Source organism: Bubalus kerabau, chromosome 4 (genome assembly GCF_029407905.1).
Source record: "Bubalus kerabau isolate K-KA32 ecotype Philippines breed swamp buffalo chromosome 4, PCC_UOA_SB_1v2, whole genome shotgun sequence".
NCBI classification, from domain to species: domain Eukaryota; kingdom Metazoa; phylum Chordata; class Mammalia; order Artiodactyla; family Bovidae; genus Bubalus; species Bubalus kerabau.
In genome coordinates this window covers 47,238,996-47,256,056 of record NC_073627.1, presented here as the reverse complement: position 1 = coordinate 47,256,056, position 17,061 = coordinate 47,238,996, and the positions used below count along the sequence as shown (strand labels likewise).

General features: G+C 46.3%; 1 protein-coding gene across 1 annotated transcript in view; it reads left to right on the top strand.

The window, feature by feature from the left end:
* Positions 1 to 17,061, top strand: part of ASIC2 (acid sensing ion channel subunit 2) — a 292,907-nt gene that overhangs the window by 216,685 nt on the left and 59,161 nt on the right. Inside the window, exon 3 of the mRNA XM_055577255.1 lies at positions 1,726 to 1,853. Within this exon, the coding sequence (XP_055433230.1) occupies positions 1,726 to 1,853 (128 nt within the window). The remainder of the gene's footprint in view (positions 1 to 1,725; positions 1,854 to 17,061) is intronic.

Below are 17,061 nucleotides of genomic sequence, written 5' to 3'. Positions count from 1 at the left end.
GCTTTTGGAACACTCCTTGATGCGGACTCTAGATTGGCCTTGCCCTTTAATGCGTGAGTGAGGTTGGAATCACAGATGTCTCCCTCATCCATTCAACAATCATTCCCTGGATGCCTGTAAGATGCCCTAGTGGAAAAGACAGTGAGATAAAGGATGATGATGTGGTGTGGCAGAGGCTTTGCTAAGTGTATGTGAAGAATACAAGCAAGCAGAAGGAGTTGCTCTGGTGGGGCTGAGGGTTGAACCTTCATTGATGAGGAGGACAATGGTCAGTCAGGTGGACCAAGTAGCTCTCTAGGCTCCTTTGTCCATGGAATTCTCCAGGCAAGAATATTGGAGTGGGTAGCCATTCCCTTCTCGAGGGGATCTTCCTGACCCAGGGATCAAATCCAGTTCACATTGCAGGTAGATTCTTTACTATCTGAGCCACCGGGGAAGCCCAAGTAGAAAGATATTCCAGGACAAATGAGATGCGTGTGCACCCCTGCCGAGCAGAGATCAGTAACAACCAGTCTGATTGTTGATCAGGGATCGGTAACAGCCAATCCAGTGGCCCTGATGGGTTGAACCACGTGGTGCCATGAAGCAGAGGGCTGCCCAGAAGGAGGCTGGAATGGAGGTGGGTGAAGGCAATTGGGCTCCTTATAAGTGACTCAGGTTTGCAGGTGGAAAGTTCATTCTTCAGGCTGTTTGCAAAGAATATGACAGAGAAGAAGGCCCAGGAAAGAGTGAAGGATCCCATAGGTGCATTCCCTACCAATTTTAAGCACCAACACATAGGATGAGCCAGGCCCTGCTGCCCCATCCCTTCCTGCCGTGCCTTCCATCACTGCCAGAAAGAGAAAAAAGGGGAGGAGCTTTTCTTCTAGTTGCCCACTTCCTGCAGCTCCAAGGGGCTTGCAAACAAGCCCCATATCTTTATTCTGACTGCAGCAACATTGTGTTTTCATTCTCCTGATCCTCTCAGCTCGACTCAGCTCATGGCCCAGTAGAGAAGTTAGTAAATAAAAAGCATAGGTGCAGCCAACACAACACTGTAAAGCAATTATCCTCCAATCCAAAAAAAAAAAAATGTTAAGAAAAAGAAAAAGCATAGGTGCTTGACTCACTTTGTAATCCCATTCTGTAGTTTTGGAGACTGAAGCAAGGAGCTGTTGGCCTAAATGACCTGAATTCTTTTCTTATGAGTACTGTAACAGACTGCCACAAAATTAGTGGCATCAAACAACCCAGATTTATTATCTTACAGTTCTGGAAGCCAGAAGTCAAAAGTGCATTTCAAGGTATCGGCAGGGCTGCATTACCACTAGAGGCCCGAGGAGAAAATTCCATTCCCTTGCCTTTTCCAGCTTCCTGAAGCTGCCTACATCCCTCGGCCTGTGGCTCCCTCCTTCATTCTCAAAGCCAGAAGCAGAGTATTTTTCCACATCTCTCTGACTCTGATCCTCCTGCCTCCCTCTTCTAAAGGCCCTTGTAATCCTGTTGGGCCACCTGGATCACCAAGGACAATCTCCCCATCTCCAAATCTTTGGTTACATCTGCAGCGTCCTTTTTCCAACATAAGGTAACATAGCTGCCGTTGCCAGGGATGCAGATGTACACATCTCTGGGGGCTGTGGTTCTTCTGTGGAGCTTTCCCAGCATCCCTGTGAGTCCTTCAGCCCCGGGAATCCCCGAACATCCGTTGTCACTGACCCATGGTTCTGTCCATCTTTGTTCTTTCAGAGGAAACGACGTTTGAAGCAGGCGTGAAGGTTCAGATCCACAGTCAGTCTGAGCCGCCTTTCATCCAAGAGCTGGGCTTTGGTGTGGCACCAGGGTTCCAGACTTTCGTGGCCACACAGGAGCAGAGGGTAAGTCCCCTGGGGTCTCTGGGATCAGGGGTCCTTGGCCTCTCTGAGCCACCAGCCACGTGAGGTGGAGAAATAGGATTCTCACTCCTGGAAGGCTCAGAATCCACCCAGGAGGCTGGAAGGAGTAGGGTTGGGTTCAGTTAAAACCCTCACTCTGAAATTGAAGAAAGGTATCCATTGACTTCTGTATGTGGATTCTCCTGGACCGCCTGTCAATTCTGAAATTGGGCGTGAGGGAAAACCAGCTTGTTTTCTTTTTCAGTGAACTGGTTGGGTTTTTTTTTCCCCTAAAAGATTCTGGGGAAAAATCTTTGTGATGGTGAGGTGGGAGGCCAGTGGATGCTAGGGTTTGGTGTGTTTCATCACTCTGTTAATACAATGCCAGGTGGCCTGCAAGAAGGAACAGAGGCAGGCATCAGTCTCCGTTTCGGAGTTTGATCGGAGGGTAGCCTCTTCATGGGTCAATGTCTGCTCTCTGATTCAGCACCAAGGGAGGGACCCTCCCAGCCAGCCAGCCAGCCAGCCAGGATGGCTGCGTCAGCTCAGCACGTCCGTGGAATATGGACTAGCACCGATGTGACATGTCCTACATGTCTCAGACGGGAGACCTTTGTAGATTCTCAGTGGGGAGGAGGTCTCAAGGCAGGACTGCAGAGAGACATTGGAATGGATGCTTTTTTTTCTCTTCATTTCCTGGTTTGCTTAGAATAAAAGCTGGAGAGCCTAGGACCCTGAGGGAGTCCTAAGCCAGGTCACCCAAGACAATTTGCCCTGGGAGGCCTGGAGTGAAGAGTGAGGTGAATGAGCGACAGGGAGCCCAGCTCTAAAGCATGAGGAAGGCAGAGTCCAGAGAACAGGGAGGAGCAAAGAGATCCACACATAACTTAAGAGCTCAGCTTGTTTTTAATATATGTTTCAAATCATCTTTCATCCAGTACTTAGCCACTTTATAGAGCAATTTTCTGTATTGGAAACTGATTTTAGGGACTTCTGTGGTGGGCTAGTGGCTCAGACCCCACACTTACAATGCAGGGGACCCGGGACTGATTCCATGGTCAGGAAACTAGATCCCACATGCCTGCAACTAGGATCTTATGTGCCGAAACTAAAGATCCACATCTTTAAAGTCCACATCTAAAGACCTGGTCCAGCAAATAAATAAATACAGTAAATAAATAATTTTTAAGTGAAAAAAAATAAACTATTTTTAAATCTCTAAGTGAAGAAAGTGTTAGATGCTCAGTCGTGTCTGACTCTTTGCAACCCCATGGACTGTAACCCCCCAGGCTCCTCTCTCCATGGGATTTCCCAGGCAAAAATACTGGAGTGGGTCGCCATGCCCTCCTCTAGGGGATCCTCCTGACCCAGGGATCAAACCCCGGTCTCCCCCACTGCAAGCAGATTCTTCACATCTGAGCCAAATCTCTAAGAGAGCTGTATTTTTGAATCTCTGGGAGAGCATTGATGGCACAGGCCTCATGAACTTACTGTACTTAACAGCCGGGCAGTTGCTAAAGGTCATGATCAACCTCCATGGCAGAAAGTAGCAGGTGGGATGGCAGCTCCGTGGCAGGGGTAGAGAAAGCTTGGAAGTTGGTCCAGCATCTACAGGCCCCAGAGATGGAGGCAGACAGTGTGGGCAGAAATGGAGTGTTCAAGAGTGTGCAAGGTGGGAGCCAAGTGGAACAACCAGAAAACATCATCCTAGAGGACATGAAGCTGACAGCAGGGAGCCAAGTTCAGGGCTGAGGATTTGAGTCAGGAAGAATGAGAACACAGACTCAGAGGTCAAGGAGTGCAGAGAGCCCGGAGCCCAAGCTATGAGCCTGGGTGTACTGTCAGAGATCAACAAAGTCAGACACTGGTTAAAGCAGCGAGGACAGATTTAATCAGTAATATACCATTGCAGTAGGGAAGAAGCTTCATGAACTGAACTCAACTTCAATCTGTGCAGAAGGCACTTGGCGTTTTAAAGGGGAAATGAGGGGGAAGGGTGGGACACAGACGGCACTTGAGCAGAGTCAGAGAACTGAAAATTACAAAAAGTGGGAGAGTTGGAGGGGGGCGGTCAGTGCATGTGAAACCCATCTGAGTTTGCTAATAAAACCCCACCAAAGTTAGGCTCCTCTCCTCCTGTAGAGGCAGGAAGACAGGGGTCCTGCCTTCCCATGCTGGCACGAAAAAACAAACAGTAAGCTCTTGAGTTTACTTGGCAGCCTTGAGTCTTCAGGCAGGTACTTTAAGGGAGCTGGGTCATCCTAGGGACTTGGGTTGAACTGTGAGAAACCACGTTAGTGTAGAAACATGTTGAAGAGACGGTCATTTTTGTAAAGAGCTCGAGTTGAATGTTTCCAAAATACTAATATTTTTTGAGCTCGCTGGAGATTTCAGCATTCAGCATTGCTACCTGGGGGGTTGTCCTCTGTTGATGTCTTCCTCCTGGGCTCATGCAGCCTAAGTATGTACTTCCCTGAGCAGCATATTTCATCCAAGCGCAATGATATATACAAGCTGCACCTTTTTTGGACTTCTGCTCACCTGTTTTTATTTCCCTTATATAATGTGATTTTTCAGAAGTCGATTGTAAACACTATTCTAATCCTGTTCTTCATCAAAGTGTGTGTGTGTGTATGTGTGTGTTAGTTGCTCAGTTGTGTCCAACTCTTTGTGACCCCATGGACTGTAGCCCACCAGGCTCCTTTATCCATAGAATTCTCCAGGCAAGAATACTGGAGTGGGTTGCCATGCCCTCCTCCAGGGGAGGTCTTCCCGATCCAGAGATCAAACCTGGGTCTCCTGGAATGCAGGCATGAAGTGAAATGAAGTCACTCAGTCGTGTCCGACTCTTTGCGACCCCATGGACTGTAGCCTACCGGGCTACTCTGTCCATGGGATTTTCCAGGCAAGAATACTGGAGTGGGTTGCCATTTCCTTCTCCAGGGGAACTTCCCGATTCAGGGATCGAACCCAGGTCTCCCACACTGTAGGCAGACGCTTTACCGTCTGAGCCAGTGGTGAGGATCTCCTGGAATGCAGGCATAGTCTTTACCATCTGAGTCATTAGGGAAGTTCTCTCCATTCAAAGTATTCATTTTAATGAAAATTAAGTGCTAATGATGAGAAAGGAAGGAAGGGAGGCAGGGAGGGAAGGAGGAAGAAGCTATGTTCGTGTTTGTCCTAGCCTTTGTAGGTCAAGGTTGAGACCTCATGGAAACAGGGCGTAGAGGAGCCTGGCTAGAGTTTGCTCAAGGAGAGAATCATTGCCAGTCCTCCCTTCTGTGTGTGATTTGAATCAACACCTCCCTTGGAAGAACCAGGCATGAGTTAGACTAATCGGTGTGTCTGTGAAGTCTTTGACTATCTAACAGGGAATTCGGGGCAAGCCATCCAAGGCAAATATGCCTTTGTGGTTTACTGAAAGTAATCACCACTCCCATCTTGTATTGACTTACCTGTACTGACATCTCTCTGATGTCCACATTGCTATTACCATGCAGGAGACATGAACAGCCTTCCCTGAAACCCATAGGGGAATTCATTTCACTGCTAGTGAAAGTTAAAAAGAAGGAAACTCTCTGTAGGGACAGCAATGTCATTGTCTTGAAAGATGCCCTCTGTTCTCCCCTCCACCCCCACCACTGACCCTCTGCTAGTGACATTGAAGAAATTTCTAGGCCAGGTGAGTGACTGGGACTGATACCTTCTCAGAATCCTTAAGTCTCTTTTTCTTCCCAAAATGAAACAGAGGGACTCCCCATGGTGATCAGGAAGAGAACATATTCCTAGCTTCAGAGGACAAATTCGTTGTTGGCTTTGAAGTATCAGAAAATCAGCCTCATTCATATTAGCATTGCTGTGGTTATTATAACTAATAATAAGATATTTGGTTAAACATTTTACAGTCTTCAAAGCATTTCCACACCATCTCATTTCATCATTTCATTCATATTAATAGAGAAATACAAAAACACATCCCGGAGCTAAATCTAATAATCATTATGTTTACATGTATATAAAAGAGCATATTCATGGGAAATAAGACTCGAAGGAAATAAGGCAAAATACCCACAGTGGGGGGATTATGAATGATTTATTTTCTTGTCTGGGTTTGCCACATATTTTATAAGGTGGCTCTGTTTTATTTATTTGTTGAGCAAATATTTGTTGAACACCTACTACGGGTGTGAAGCGATGGGGATACAGTGGTAAGAAAACAGACCAGTGTCTGTCCTCACAAAACCTACATATTAGTGGTTTCTTTCATACAGAAAAAAATAACCACTAAATAATCTTAAGCCAAGTAGAATTTGGAGACTGGCCCCTACTTGTGTGTTCTGCCATTGGTTCTATCCTATCCAGATGACCCTGGTTCTCCAACATTGGTTCTAAGATGTGTGGTCTTTCACATTTTAACATTTCTGAAACTGGGGCTTGTTTCCCAATCAATTGCATGTCAGTTACAATTAGCAGCTTTTTCTTTTTTCTCTTGATTTTATCTCTTCACCATTATTTGTTTATTTATTTGGTGATGTCAGGTCTTAGCTGAGTCAAGCAGGATCTTTCGTTGAGGCCCACAGACTCTCTAGTTGTAGCGTCAATGCTTAATTGCTCCAAAGGATGTGGGATCTTGGTTCCCCGACCCTGGATCAACCCAGGTCTCCTGCATTGCATGGTGGATTCTTAACCACTGGACCATCAGGGAAGCCCCACTTTTTCTTTCTTGATGGCCCATGAAAATCGTGATGGACTTAATCTATACGGCTGCGCTGCTCCCATTCCAGGATTCTGCTGCTTCAGCTCAAAGCTCATGGGAATCTTACAGGAAGGCCAGGGGTGACAAGACCGTGGGGGAACAGAAGGTCTGTTCCTAGAAAGTGGGTGTGACTCATGCTAGGGAAACTGACTCCTGAGTGAAAGCCTACGCAGAACTGGTGACTTACAGGAATCCTGCCGTGAGTGCCTTTGTAAACGAGAAAGTCCTCTTGCGTGGTAAAGTCATCCCACCCATGAAAAATTACACATGCCGTTCTCAAAATATTTTTCACTTTGTTCTGTAATCCAAAAGAACATACCATTGGGCTGTAGTCCACACCCAAGATAGCTTCTTAAAATTTGTATTTGTCCTGAACTCAGTGAGGCCAAGGCATGACCTTGCCCTCCTCGGACAATCTGAGAAGTGCCCCCACCCCAGCTCAGCTGCTGTAGCAGCCCTTGCACCATCCCAGGAGCCCCCACCACCAGAGACAGGCAGTGGGATGACACGCTGGGAGCAGAAACAAAACTCCAGAGAGGACGGGCAGTAACAATTGCTTCTTCCTGAGCACACACCACCTGCCAGACGTTAAGCTGCAGAGACACTTTACCTGCATTATCTCATTTATTCCCCACAATAAGCCCGAAAGGGAGATATTGTTGTCACCTCGTTCCAGATGACAAAACCACCCAGCTAAGTCACCAGCCAAAGGTCGCCAAGCTAAGAGAGTACAGATCTATCTGGGGACAGAAAACCAGACTGCGAACCCAGAGACCTGGACTCTAGTCCTGACTGTGCTGTGAAAACTTGGAGTCTTAACCACTGGACCACCAAGGTTCAGCCCCACACCTGCCTCTTAAGAACTGCCTTCCTTAGCTTCCATCAGCCCTTGGCTCACCATAGGCCAGGAGCTCTCTGAGAGCAAGGATGGTGTCCTCAGATCCTCTATGCCCCATGCCTTGCTTAGATGTGAGCTCAGTAAATGTGCAGGGTTGAAAGAACAAATATACATGCATGCATGTTCAGTTGCTCAGTTATGTCCGACTCTTTGTGACCCCATAGTCTGCAGCCCACCAAGCTCCTCTGGCCATGGGATTTTTCCAGGCAAGAATACTGGAGTGGATTGGCCTTTCCTTCTCCAGGCAAACTTCCTGACTCAGGGATTTGAACCCGTGTCTCCCGCATTGGCATGCAGATTCTTTACCACTGAGCCGTCAGGGAAGCCCCGAATGAATATAACTACGCTCAAATCTGTGCACCATGCCCAAAGAGCACTGAGATGCTCTCCCTGCCCTCCCACCCACCCACCCCTGCCAAAAGCCCGTTAAAATTTGCCCTGAGGGCCCACCTTCTCCCTGAGGTGGTGGAGCCAGCCTGTGATGGATGATGCTATCTGTCTCATTTCTGGCTGCACCCTTAGAAGCCCTAATCAGAGCAAAAGCTAATGAAAAGGGCCAGGGCTGGAGACAGAGATCTGGAAGCTATCTGTGTACACGAGAGTGGGTAGAACAGATGGGAGGGGCAGCATCAGTCTCAGGAAGATGGGGAGAATTAAATGAGTGAGTGAATATATGTGAAAGTGCAAAGCTGGGACATTTGCGTGGTAGGAGCACAGATGAACTGTCTTCACATTGACATCACCAGTCAGACTCTTTGCCCCTAAGTGAAGACAATTGCGAATCCTGACAGGACTTCCAGTCATGAGTCGATATCAGAAAATTTTCATCTCAAACTTCCTCCTCAAAGATCCTGGTGGCGAGTCTTGTTTCTCTAAATCTTTATCCAGTGTGTCCATCAAATCTTTATTCAACCACCTTACGCATGCTTCTTGTGGGGACTGAGAATGAATCTGGAGACTCCGGGCAGGCAATTGGCCACCAGCCGCATTGTTCAAAAAGTTTTAGGGGGAACATGGCCTTGGGTTTACATGCGAGGGTTTCAGAAATGTCCTGAGGGAGGGACTGCCCTGGCGGTCCAGTGGCTAAGACTCCCTGCTCCCAGTGCAGGGGGCCTGGGTTCCATCCCTGGTCAAGGGAACTAGATTCCACATGCCACAACTACAGATTTCACATGCTGCAATGAAGATGGAAGATCCTGCGTGCCATGATTAAGATCCGGCACAGCCAAAGAAAGAAAGAAATATTTTAAAAAGAAAGAAATGCCTTGGGGAGCCAGAGTTGACAATCACTGCCCAGATATACCCCGTTCTCACCAAGAATTCCTTCTACTAACCAGTGTGGAGCCCCTGGAAAGGAGAACAGTTTCAAGTCCACAACCTGGATTGTGCATTGGTTCCCCACTTGGGCCTTAGCCACACTCCCAGGAGAATGCCCACTGTCACACCACACCCTGCATCAAGCAGCTTCCCGCCAGCCTCTCTGGGGCTGTAAATATACAGGGCAGACACAAACGCTGGGGTCCCGCAGGCCCCAATTAGGTCATTGGCAGGCTGTGTGGGCACAGTTGGTTCCTATAGAAGCCTAAGCCTTTGCCTTCGGCGTAGATTGGCCATATCACCAACATTTGGATGGAATCCCATCGTGGCTCACAACTCAAAACAGTACTCTCAATCTACCCCAAATTTAAAAAGCCCAGATGTTATCTGGGGTGGGCCCCCCAGTCGCTTTTGACAGCTCCTCTCAGGCTTCCAAATACAACTTCCTAAGTGCCTTTCAAACAAGGAGACTCGTTTGTCAATCTGACAGCTGGATCCACGGGCCTTAATACGCTTCACGGGCCCCATTAGAAATGGAGGCTTGCCCATTTGTGTTTTTCAAGGCAGGGGAGAGAATTTGTTCCACATGCCTTCAGCAGCTTCCAAACTGTCGAAGCTGGAGCCTCACAAACAGGGTATCATAAAGTTCTGCTCCAGAAAGCGCCAGGGAGGTGCCAGAAGGCAGGATAGATTGCTGTGTGGCCACCCCTCCGTGATCAACAGGGAATAGTGTTTCCCATAAATAGATGAAAATAAGAATCAATTAAGCATCGACTAGCTTAGCGACTTGCCCACTTATTGCCACTCCGTCTCTAAGGGAGAAATGTCTTCAGAGCCCCAGATGGTTTTGCCAAGAGTCAGGTTTTCACCTTTTTTTTTCTACACGATGAGAGTTTGTTTTTGTCAGAGTGGAGGCCACGGCGGAGGTGGAGGAGGCAGAAGGGTCCTTAAAAGAAGTGTTGCTTGGTTAGGATGAGCCAATGTGCACAGCTCTGTTGGGGGAAATCCCAAAGTGAGTTCTCATAAAATATGCTCAAGTCTTAGAAAGAGATAAAATCACTCCATCTGCCTCCCCTCTGCCTTGCAGCCTCTTCTGCTCCTTGTCTTCCTAAGAGAGTCTCCAAAGTCTCTCTAGACTTGCTTCTCTCTACTTCCTCACCTCCCTTTCAATTCCCAGCTCACCTCTAGCATCCCACAGAAACTCTTCATCATCAAGGTCGCCCATGAAATCTTTGTGGCCAAACCCAACCTTGGATGGTAAGGACACTCCTCACTGAATCCCGCCTGGTTTCCCAGTGGCAGGTGGGCTGTTGGCCACGCCCTCCCTGAGACCCTCTTCTCTCCACTCTGGTCTGGGTTTCCTTCTCGCCTCTCAGCCTATTCCTCCTGAGCTGCCTTCATGAGCACGTCTTTCTCTGGTCACTCCAGAGATGATGGGAGCCCCAAGATGCTCATTGCAGCTTGTCTCATTCTGCAGTCTCCTTGAATGAGCTTGCCCTTTACCATGACTTTCAGATCACTGTCTCCAGCCCAGATCTCTTCCCAGTACTCCAGGTGCTGTCGTATGCCTCCTCTCAGAGTCCCATAGGCATCTCAAATCAACAGTCTAAACTGAACCCTCTTCTCCTGTCTCATACCTCTACCGCAAAACTGGTGCTCCCTGATGGTCCCCCAGCCCTCTAAATGGCCTGAGTACAAATACGCATTCCCTAGATGGCGATCCTGTGCCTCATTTCCTCATCTGTAAAATGGGAATTATGGCAGTTTCTATCCCAGAGGGTAGCTAGAAGTATAAGTGAGGGACTTCCCTGGCAGTCCAGTGGTTAAGACTCTGATGTTACAGTGCAAGGGACCAGGGTTCAATCCTTGGTCAGGGATCTAAGTTCCAACATGCTACACAGCATGGTGAAGAAAAAAAAAAAGACTGAGTTAATGTATGCACACAGAACTGTTCTGGCACCCAGCAAGTGCTCAATAAACACCAGCTATCACTATTGCCCGCCCCGGACTCACTTTAATTTAGTCCTTCATTATAAGAACTAGCTGCCTGGCTAGTCTCTCTGCTGCCCACCTTGCCCTTCTCCAATCCATTCTCTCCATCAACACGATTTTCCTAAAATATGCATCTGATCATCCCCCTCCCTCACTTCCTTGAGAATGAAGTCCAGGAACCTCTTCACGCCCTTTCTGCTCTGTCCCCTGCCTACATGTCAGCAGTACCTCTCTCTACTCCCCTGGCCTCCCACCCAAAGTACTAAATCTCCTGAACTGCGTGCAGTTATTTTCAAGCATCACATGCTCACTCCTCTCGATCCCTGCCAGCAACCTCTTCCCCACCCTTTCTTTACCTAATTTGTATGTGTCCTTCAAGATTCAGCTCCAATGTTCCCTCCTCCAGAAGGCCACCCTGGAATATTCCATGTGAATCTCTAGCATAAAATTTGCACATGATAATCATGTGTTTACTTATCCATCTCCCTACCAGATTGTGAGCTCTTTGAGGATATGACTCTATCTTATTTCTGGTCTTTGTATCTCAGCATTTAATAGTGCCTTGCATGTAGAGGATGCTTGATAATGTATTGAATGGAATGAATGACTCAATGAATGCATAAAAGAGAGAGAAAAGGGCCTACTTTATCATCTCACTATCCCTCTTGATACCCATCAATGTCTTTCCCAACCTAGAAAATAAAGTCCAAATTCCACATCCTGGCTCTTGCTATCACTTTTTCCAGTGACTGTACCCCCACTGCTCTACAGTAGCCCCCTTGATCCACGTGTTGCCCTCACACAGACCATGAGCCTTCCTGCCCTATTCCTTGATCATTTCCTGCTGACTCATTCATTTATTGAGCATCTAATATGTGCCAGGCACTGGGTTTAGGCATAAGGGGGCTACAGTGATGAACAGGGCTGACCTGATTCTTTTCAGAGCTTACAGTCTAGCCGTAGAGGCAGACAATCTATCAACCACAGATTAAGAGCTGTATCAGTTCAGTTCAGTGGCTCAGTCTTGTCTGACTCTTTGCAACCCCATGGACTGCAGCATGCCAGGCTTCCCTGTCCATCACCAACTCCTGCAGCTTGCTCAAACTCATGTCCATAGAGTCACTGATCCATCCAACTGTCTCATCCTCTGTCATCCCCTTCTCCTCCTGCCTTCAATCTTTCCCAGCATCAGAGTCTTTTCTAATGAGTCAGTTCTTCCCATCAGGTGGCCAAAGTATTGGAGCTTCAGCTTCAGCATCAGTCCTTCCAATGAATATTCAGCATTGATTTCCTTTAGGATGGACTGGTGGGATCTCCTTGCAGTCCAAGGGACTCTCAAGAGTCTTCTCCAACACCACAGTTCAAAAGCATCAATTCTTCAGCATTCAGCTTTCTTTATAGTCCAACTCTCACATCCATATACGACCACTGGAAAAACCATAGCTTTGACTAAACGGACTTTTGTTGGCAAAGTAATGTCTCTACTTTTTAAATGCTGTCTAGATTAGTCATAGCTTTTCTTCCAAGGAGCAAGTGTCTTTTAATTTCATGGCTGAAGTCACCATCTGCAGTGATTTTGGAGCCTAAAAAGATAAAGTTTGTCACTGCTTCCATTGTTTCCCCATCTATTTGCCATGAAGTGATGGAACTAGATGCCATGATCTTAGTTTCCTGAATGTTGAATTTTAAGCCAACTTTTTCACTCTCCTCTTTCACTTTCATCAAGAGGCTCTTTAGTTCTTTACTTTCTGCCGTAAGTGTGGTGTCATCTGCATATCTGAGATTATTGATATTTCTCCCAGCAATCTTGATTCCAGCTTGTGCTTCATCCAGCCGGACATTTCACATAATGTACTCTGCATCTAAGTTAAATAGGCAGAGTGACAATATACAGCCTTGACGTACTCCTTTACCAATTTGGAACCAGTCTGTTGTTCCATGGTCATAGCAAACACCCTCTTCCAACAAAACAAGAGAAGACTCTACACATAGACGTTACCAGATGGTCAATACCGAAATCAGATTGATTATATTCTTCGCAGTCAAAGATGGAGAAGCTCTATACAGTCAGTAAAAAAAAGACTGGGAGCTGACTGTGGCTCAGATCATGAACTCCTTACTGCAAAATTCAGACTTAAATTGAAGAAAGTAGGGGAAACCACTAGACCATTCAGGTCTAAATCAAATCCCTTATGATTATACAGTGGAAGTGAGAAATAGATTCAAGGGATTAGATCTGATAGACAGAGTGCCTGAAGAACTATAGACGGAGGTTCATGACATTGTACAGGAGGCGATGATCAAGACCATCCCAAAGAAAAAGAAATGCAAAAAGGCAAAATGGTTGTCTGAGGAGGCCTTATAAATAGCTGTGAAAAGAAGAGAAGTGAAAGGCAAAGGAGAAAAGGAAAGATATACCCATGTGAATGCAGAGTTCCAAAGAATAGCAAGGAGAGATAAGAAAGCCTTCCTCCATGATCAATGCAAAGAAATAGAGGAAAACAATAGAATGGGAGAGACTAGAGATCTCTTCAAGAAAATCAGAGATACCAAGGGGACATTTCATGCAAAGATGGGCATGATAAAGGACAGAAATGGTATGGACCTAACAGAAGCAGAAGATATTAAGAAGAGGTGGCAAGAATACACAGAAAAACTGTACAAAAAAGATCTTCATGACCCAGAAAAACACGATGGTGTGATTACTCACCTAGACCCAGACTTTCTGAAATGTGAAATCAAGTGGGCCTTAGGAAGCATCACCATGAACAAAGCTAGTGAAGGTAATGGAATTCCAGTTGAGCTATTTCAAATCCTGAAAGATGATGCTGTGAAAGTGCTGCACTCGATATGCCAGCAAATTTGGAAAACTCAGCAGTGGCCACAAGACTGGGAAAGGTCAGTTTTCATTCCAACCCCAAAGAAAGGCAATGCCAAAGAATGTTCAAACTACCACACAATTGCGCTCATCTCACACACTAGCATAATAATGCTCAAAATTCTCCAAGCCAGGCTTCAACAGTACATGAACCATGAACTTCCAGATGTTCAAGCTGGATTTAGAAAAGGCAGAGGAATCAGAGATCAAACTGCCAACATCCATTGGATCATCAAAAAAGCAAGAGAGTTCCAGAAAAACATCTACCTCTGCTTTATTGACTATGCCAAAGCCTTTGACTGTGTGGATCACAACAAACTGTGGAAAATTCTTCAAGAGAAATCTGTATGCAGGTCAAGAAGCAACAATTAGAACTGGACATGGAACAACAGACTGGTTCCAAATTGGGAAAGGAGTACGTTAAGGCTGTATATTGTCAATCTGCTTATTTATCATATATGCAGAAGTGCAGTCTATGGGGTTGCAAAGAGTCAGACACAACTGAAGTGACTTAGCATGCATGTACGCTTGGGGGAAAAGGGATAAACCAAAAATGGTACAGACATGGAAACTTCAGCCTGGGTCCAAAGTCCAGAACTTAATGGTACCCACTCTCATCAGCATCCTTCCGGGCAGAACTAGCTTCTCCTGGATCCTCTCTTCACTGATTCTGACATCAGAAGCCAGTTGCTTATCTCTTCATGGCTTATTTCCTCCTCAGACCCAGCAGAGGAAAGGAGATCTACTGTCTGTTGACTCACCTACTTTATCTTACTCAAGAGGCAAGTTAATCCATCAGAACATTCTTTGATTGAGTCCTACTACCCAGGACCACTTTCTCTTTTGATTCATGAGCAGCATCTGAACTCTGAACAGGGTGGCCCTGGTTTCTGATGGTTGTTGTTTTTTTATATAAGGGGGAAAAAATTCTGTAGAGGACACCTCCTTATGCAAGCTGAAAGCTTTTTCTTGACAATGGGGACAGCTAGATAGTCACAGACAATTTTTTTTTAGAAATATCAACCAGAACAAATGCATGAATATGAATAGTCCTCCTGACGGTCAGACTCCCTTGGCAAGGGCAAGGGCAAGGGAATCTGGAAAAGACATCTCTTTCCTATTTCTCTCCTCCTCCTTCCCGCTTGAAAACAACTGTTGCCCTCCAGGGATGGAGAAGTCCCTATTTATGTTGTGACAAATGGGCCAACGGTCCCTGTAATCATTCCCTGTGAGCAAGTACATCTTGGTGTTAATCTGTTAGCTCTCTCGGTAAAGCATCTCTGGTTTCTCACCGACTGAGATCTCTCTCCTTTTTGCATTTAAAAATTTTAACAACGGCCACGTGCCTGTGTGCATGCTCAGTCGTGTCCTACTCTTTGTGACCCCATAGACTGTAGCCCACCAGGCTCCTCTGTCCATGGAATTTTTCAGGCAAAAATACCAGAATGGGTTGCCATTTCCTCCTCCCTGGGATCTTCCTGACCCAGGGATCGAACCTACATCTCCTGCATTACAGATGGCTTTGTTACCGCCACTGGGAAAGCCCTTAACAACAGCCAACTGGCTATTAATACAAAGTTATCTAAATAATCCAAGTTATTTGCATGTCTTGCTCCATCCAGGAGAGGATGCTGTCTGAAGGCAACAACTCTGAGCATATAGCACAGACCGTAATGTCAATCAATTAACTAATTAATCAATTGCAGAGTGAATCAATATTGGTTAATGAATTACTTCAAACCTTGCAGCACATCCTATCAGGGAACAACAACAACCAAAAAAAAATCAGTCCTAAATGAGACTCATTGCTCCTTGGTTTACCTGCTTTCTGGGTTTTTTTGGTTTGGTTTTGTTCTACGGTCACACCATGCAGCATGTAGGATCTTAGTTCCTTGACCAGGGATCAAACCCATGTCCTCTGCAAGTGCTGAATTTTAACCACTGGGCCAGCAGGAGGTCCTGTTTTATGTTTTCACATAGCACTTCCTGTCCTTTGACACAATTAGGTGACAAAGAACAGGAAGATAGTGTATGACCAAGGTCTCTAGGAGAGCCAAGAAGACTGTAAAAGGAAGAAGCAGTAGGAGAACAGGACCCCAGAAAAGACACCATGTCTATGAAGAGTGCAGGCTTCCCAGGTGGTGATAGTAGGTAAAGAATCCGCCTGCCAATTCAGGAGACATAAGACACGCAAGTTCAATCCCTGGATCTGGGAGATCCTCTGGAGGAGGGCAATGCAACCCACTCCAATATCCTTGTCTGGAGAATCCCCAAGGACAGAGGAACCTGGTGGGCTACAGTCCATGGGGTCACAAGGAGTCGGACACAACTGAAGCGACTGAGCACGCACGCATTGTGAAGAATGCAGACAGTCAGCTGTTGAGGGGAGGATAAACTGGTAGGGCCTTTGGACTTGGGAGTTGAGTGGGACTTGACAGCATCCATTCAAATAAAAAAGCACACCCCCTCTTCAATGGAGCAGTTTTCCTTCTTGGAATCTGCCCTAAAGAAGTATGTCCACATGTATCCCAAGTAGCAAGGATTAAGATCTTTTTGCAGCACTGTTTGTGAGAACAAGAATTTAGAAACAGCCTAAATGTTCATCAATGAAAGGATGATAAAATTAAGGAGGGCAAATGCTTATGTATTTCCCCTCAATTCCCTGCAACAGTTAAAATGGGGGTCCCTTGGGGAAATTTTCCGAGACATATTGATAAGTGGGGGAAAAAAAGACCAAACAACACATGCAGTGTGGTCTCATTTTTATTAAAAATACCCCCACACTAGACTAAACTATATATTTATAAATGCACATGTATGCATGGTAACACACAGAAGAATTCTGGAGGATTTAAAATCCTGGAGAATTTAAAAAATACTGACAGCTGCTCAGAACAAAATTGAGAGTGCAAGACTTTCCACTTTTTCTGGATCCCTGGACTATTTATAATAAGAATGCGCTTGTGTATTCATGGGTTAATTGTCCAGGTTTTTTTAAGTAATATTATTTGTCTTTGGCTCTGCTGGGTCATCATGGCCGCGTGGGCTTTCCTCTAGTGGGGGCGACCTCGGGCTGCTCTCCTAGTTGCGATGCTCAGGCTTCTCATTGCGGTGGCTTCTCACGTTGTGGAGCACAGGCTCGTGGGCTCGTGGGCTCGTGGGCTCAGTGGTTGCGGCTCCTGGGCACTAGAGCACAAGCTCAGTAGTTGTGGCGCACAAGCTTAGCTGCTCCGTGGCATGTGGAATCTTCCCAGATCAGAGGTCAAATCTGTGTCTCCTGCACGGACAGGCGGATTCTTTACCACCTAGACTCAGTGACTAAACACCACCACCACCAGGGAAGCCCGGTTATTTAAAGACATTTGTAATG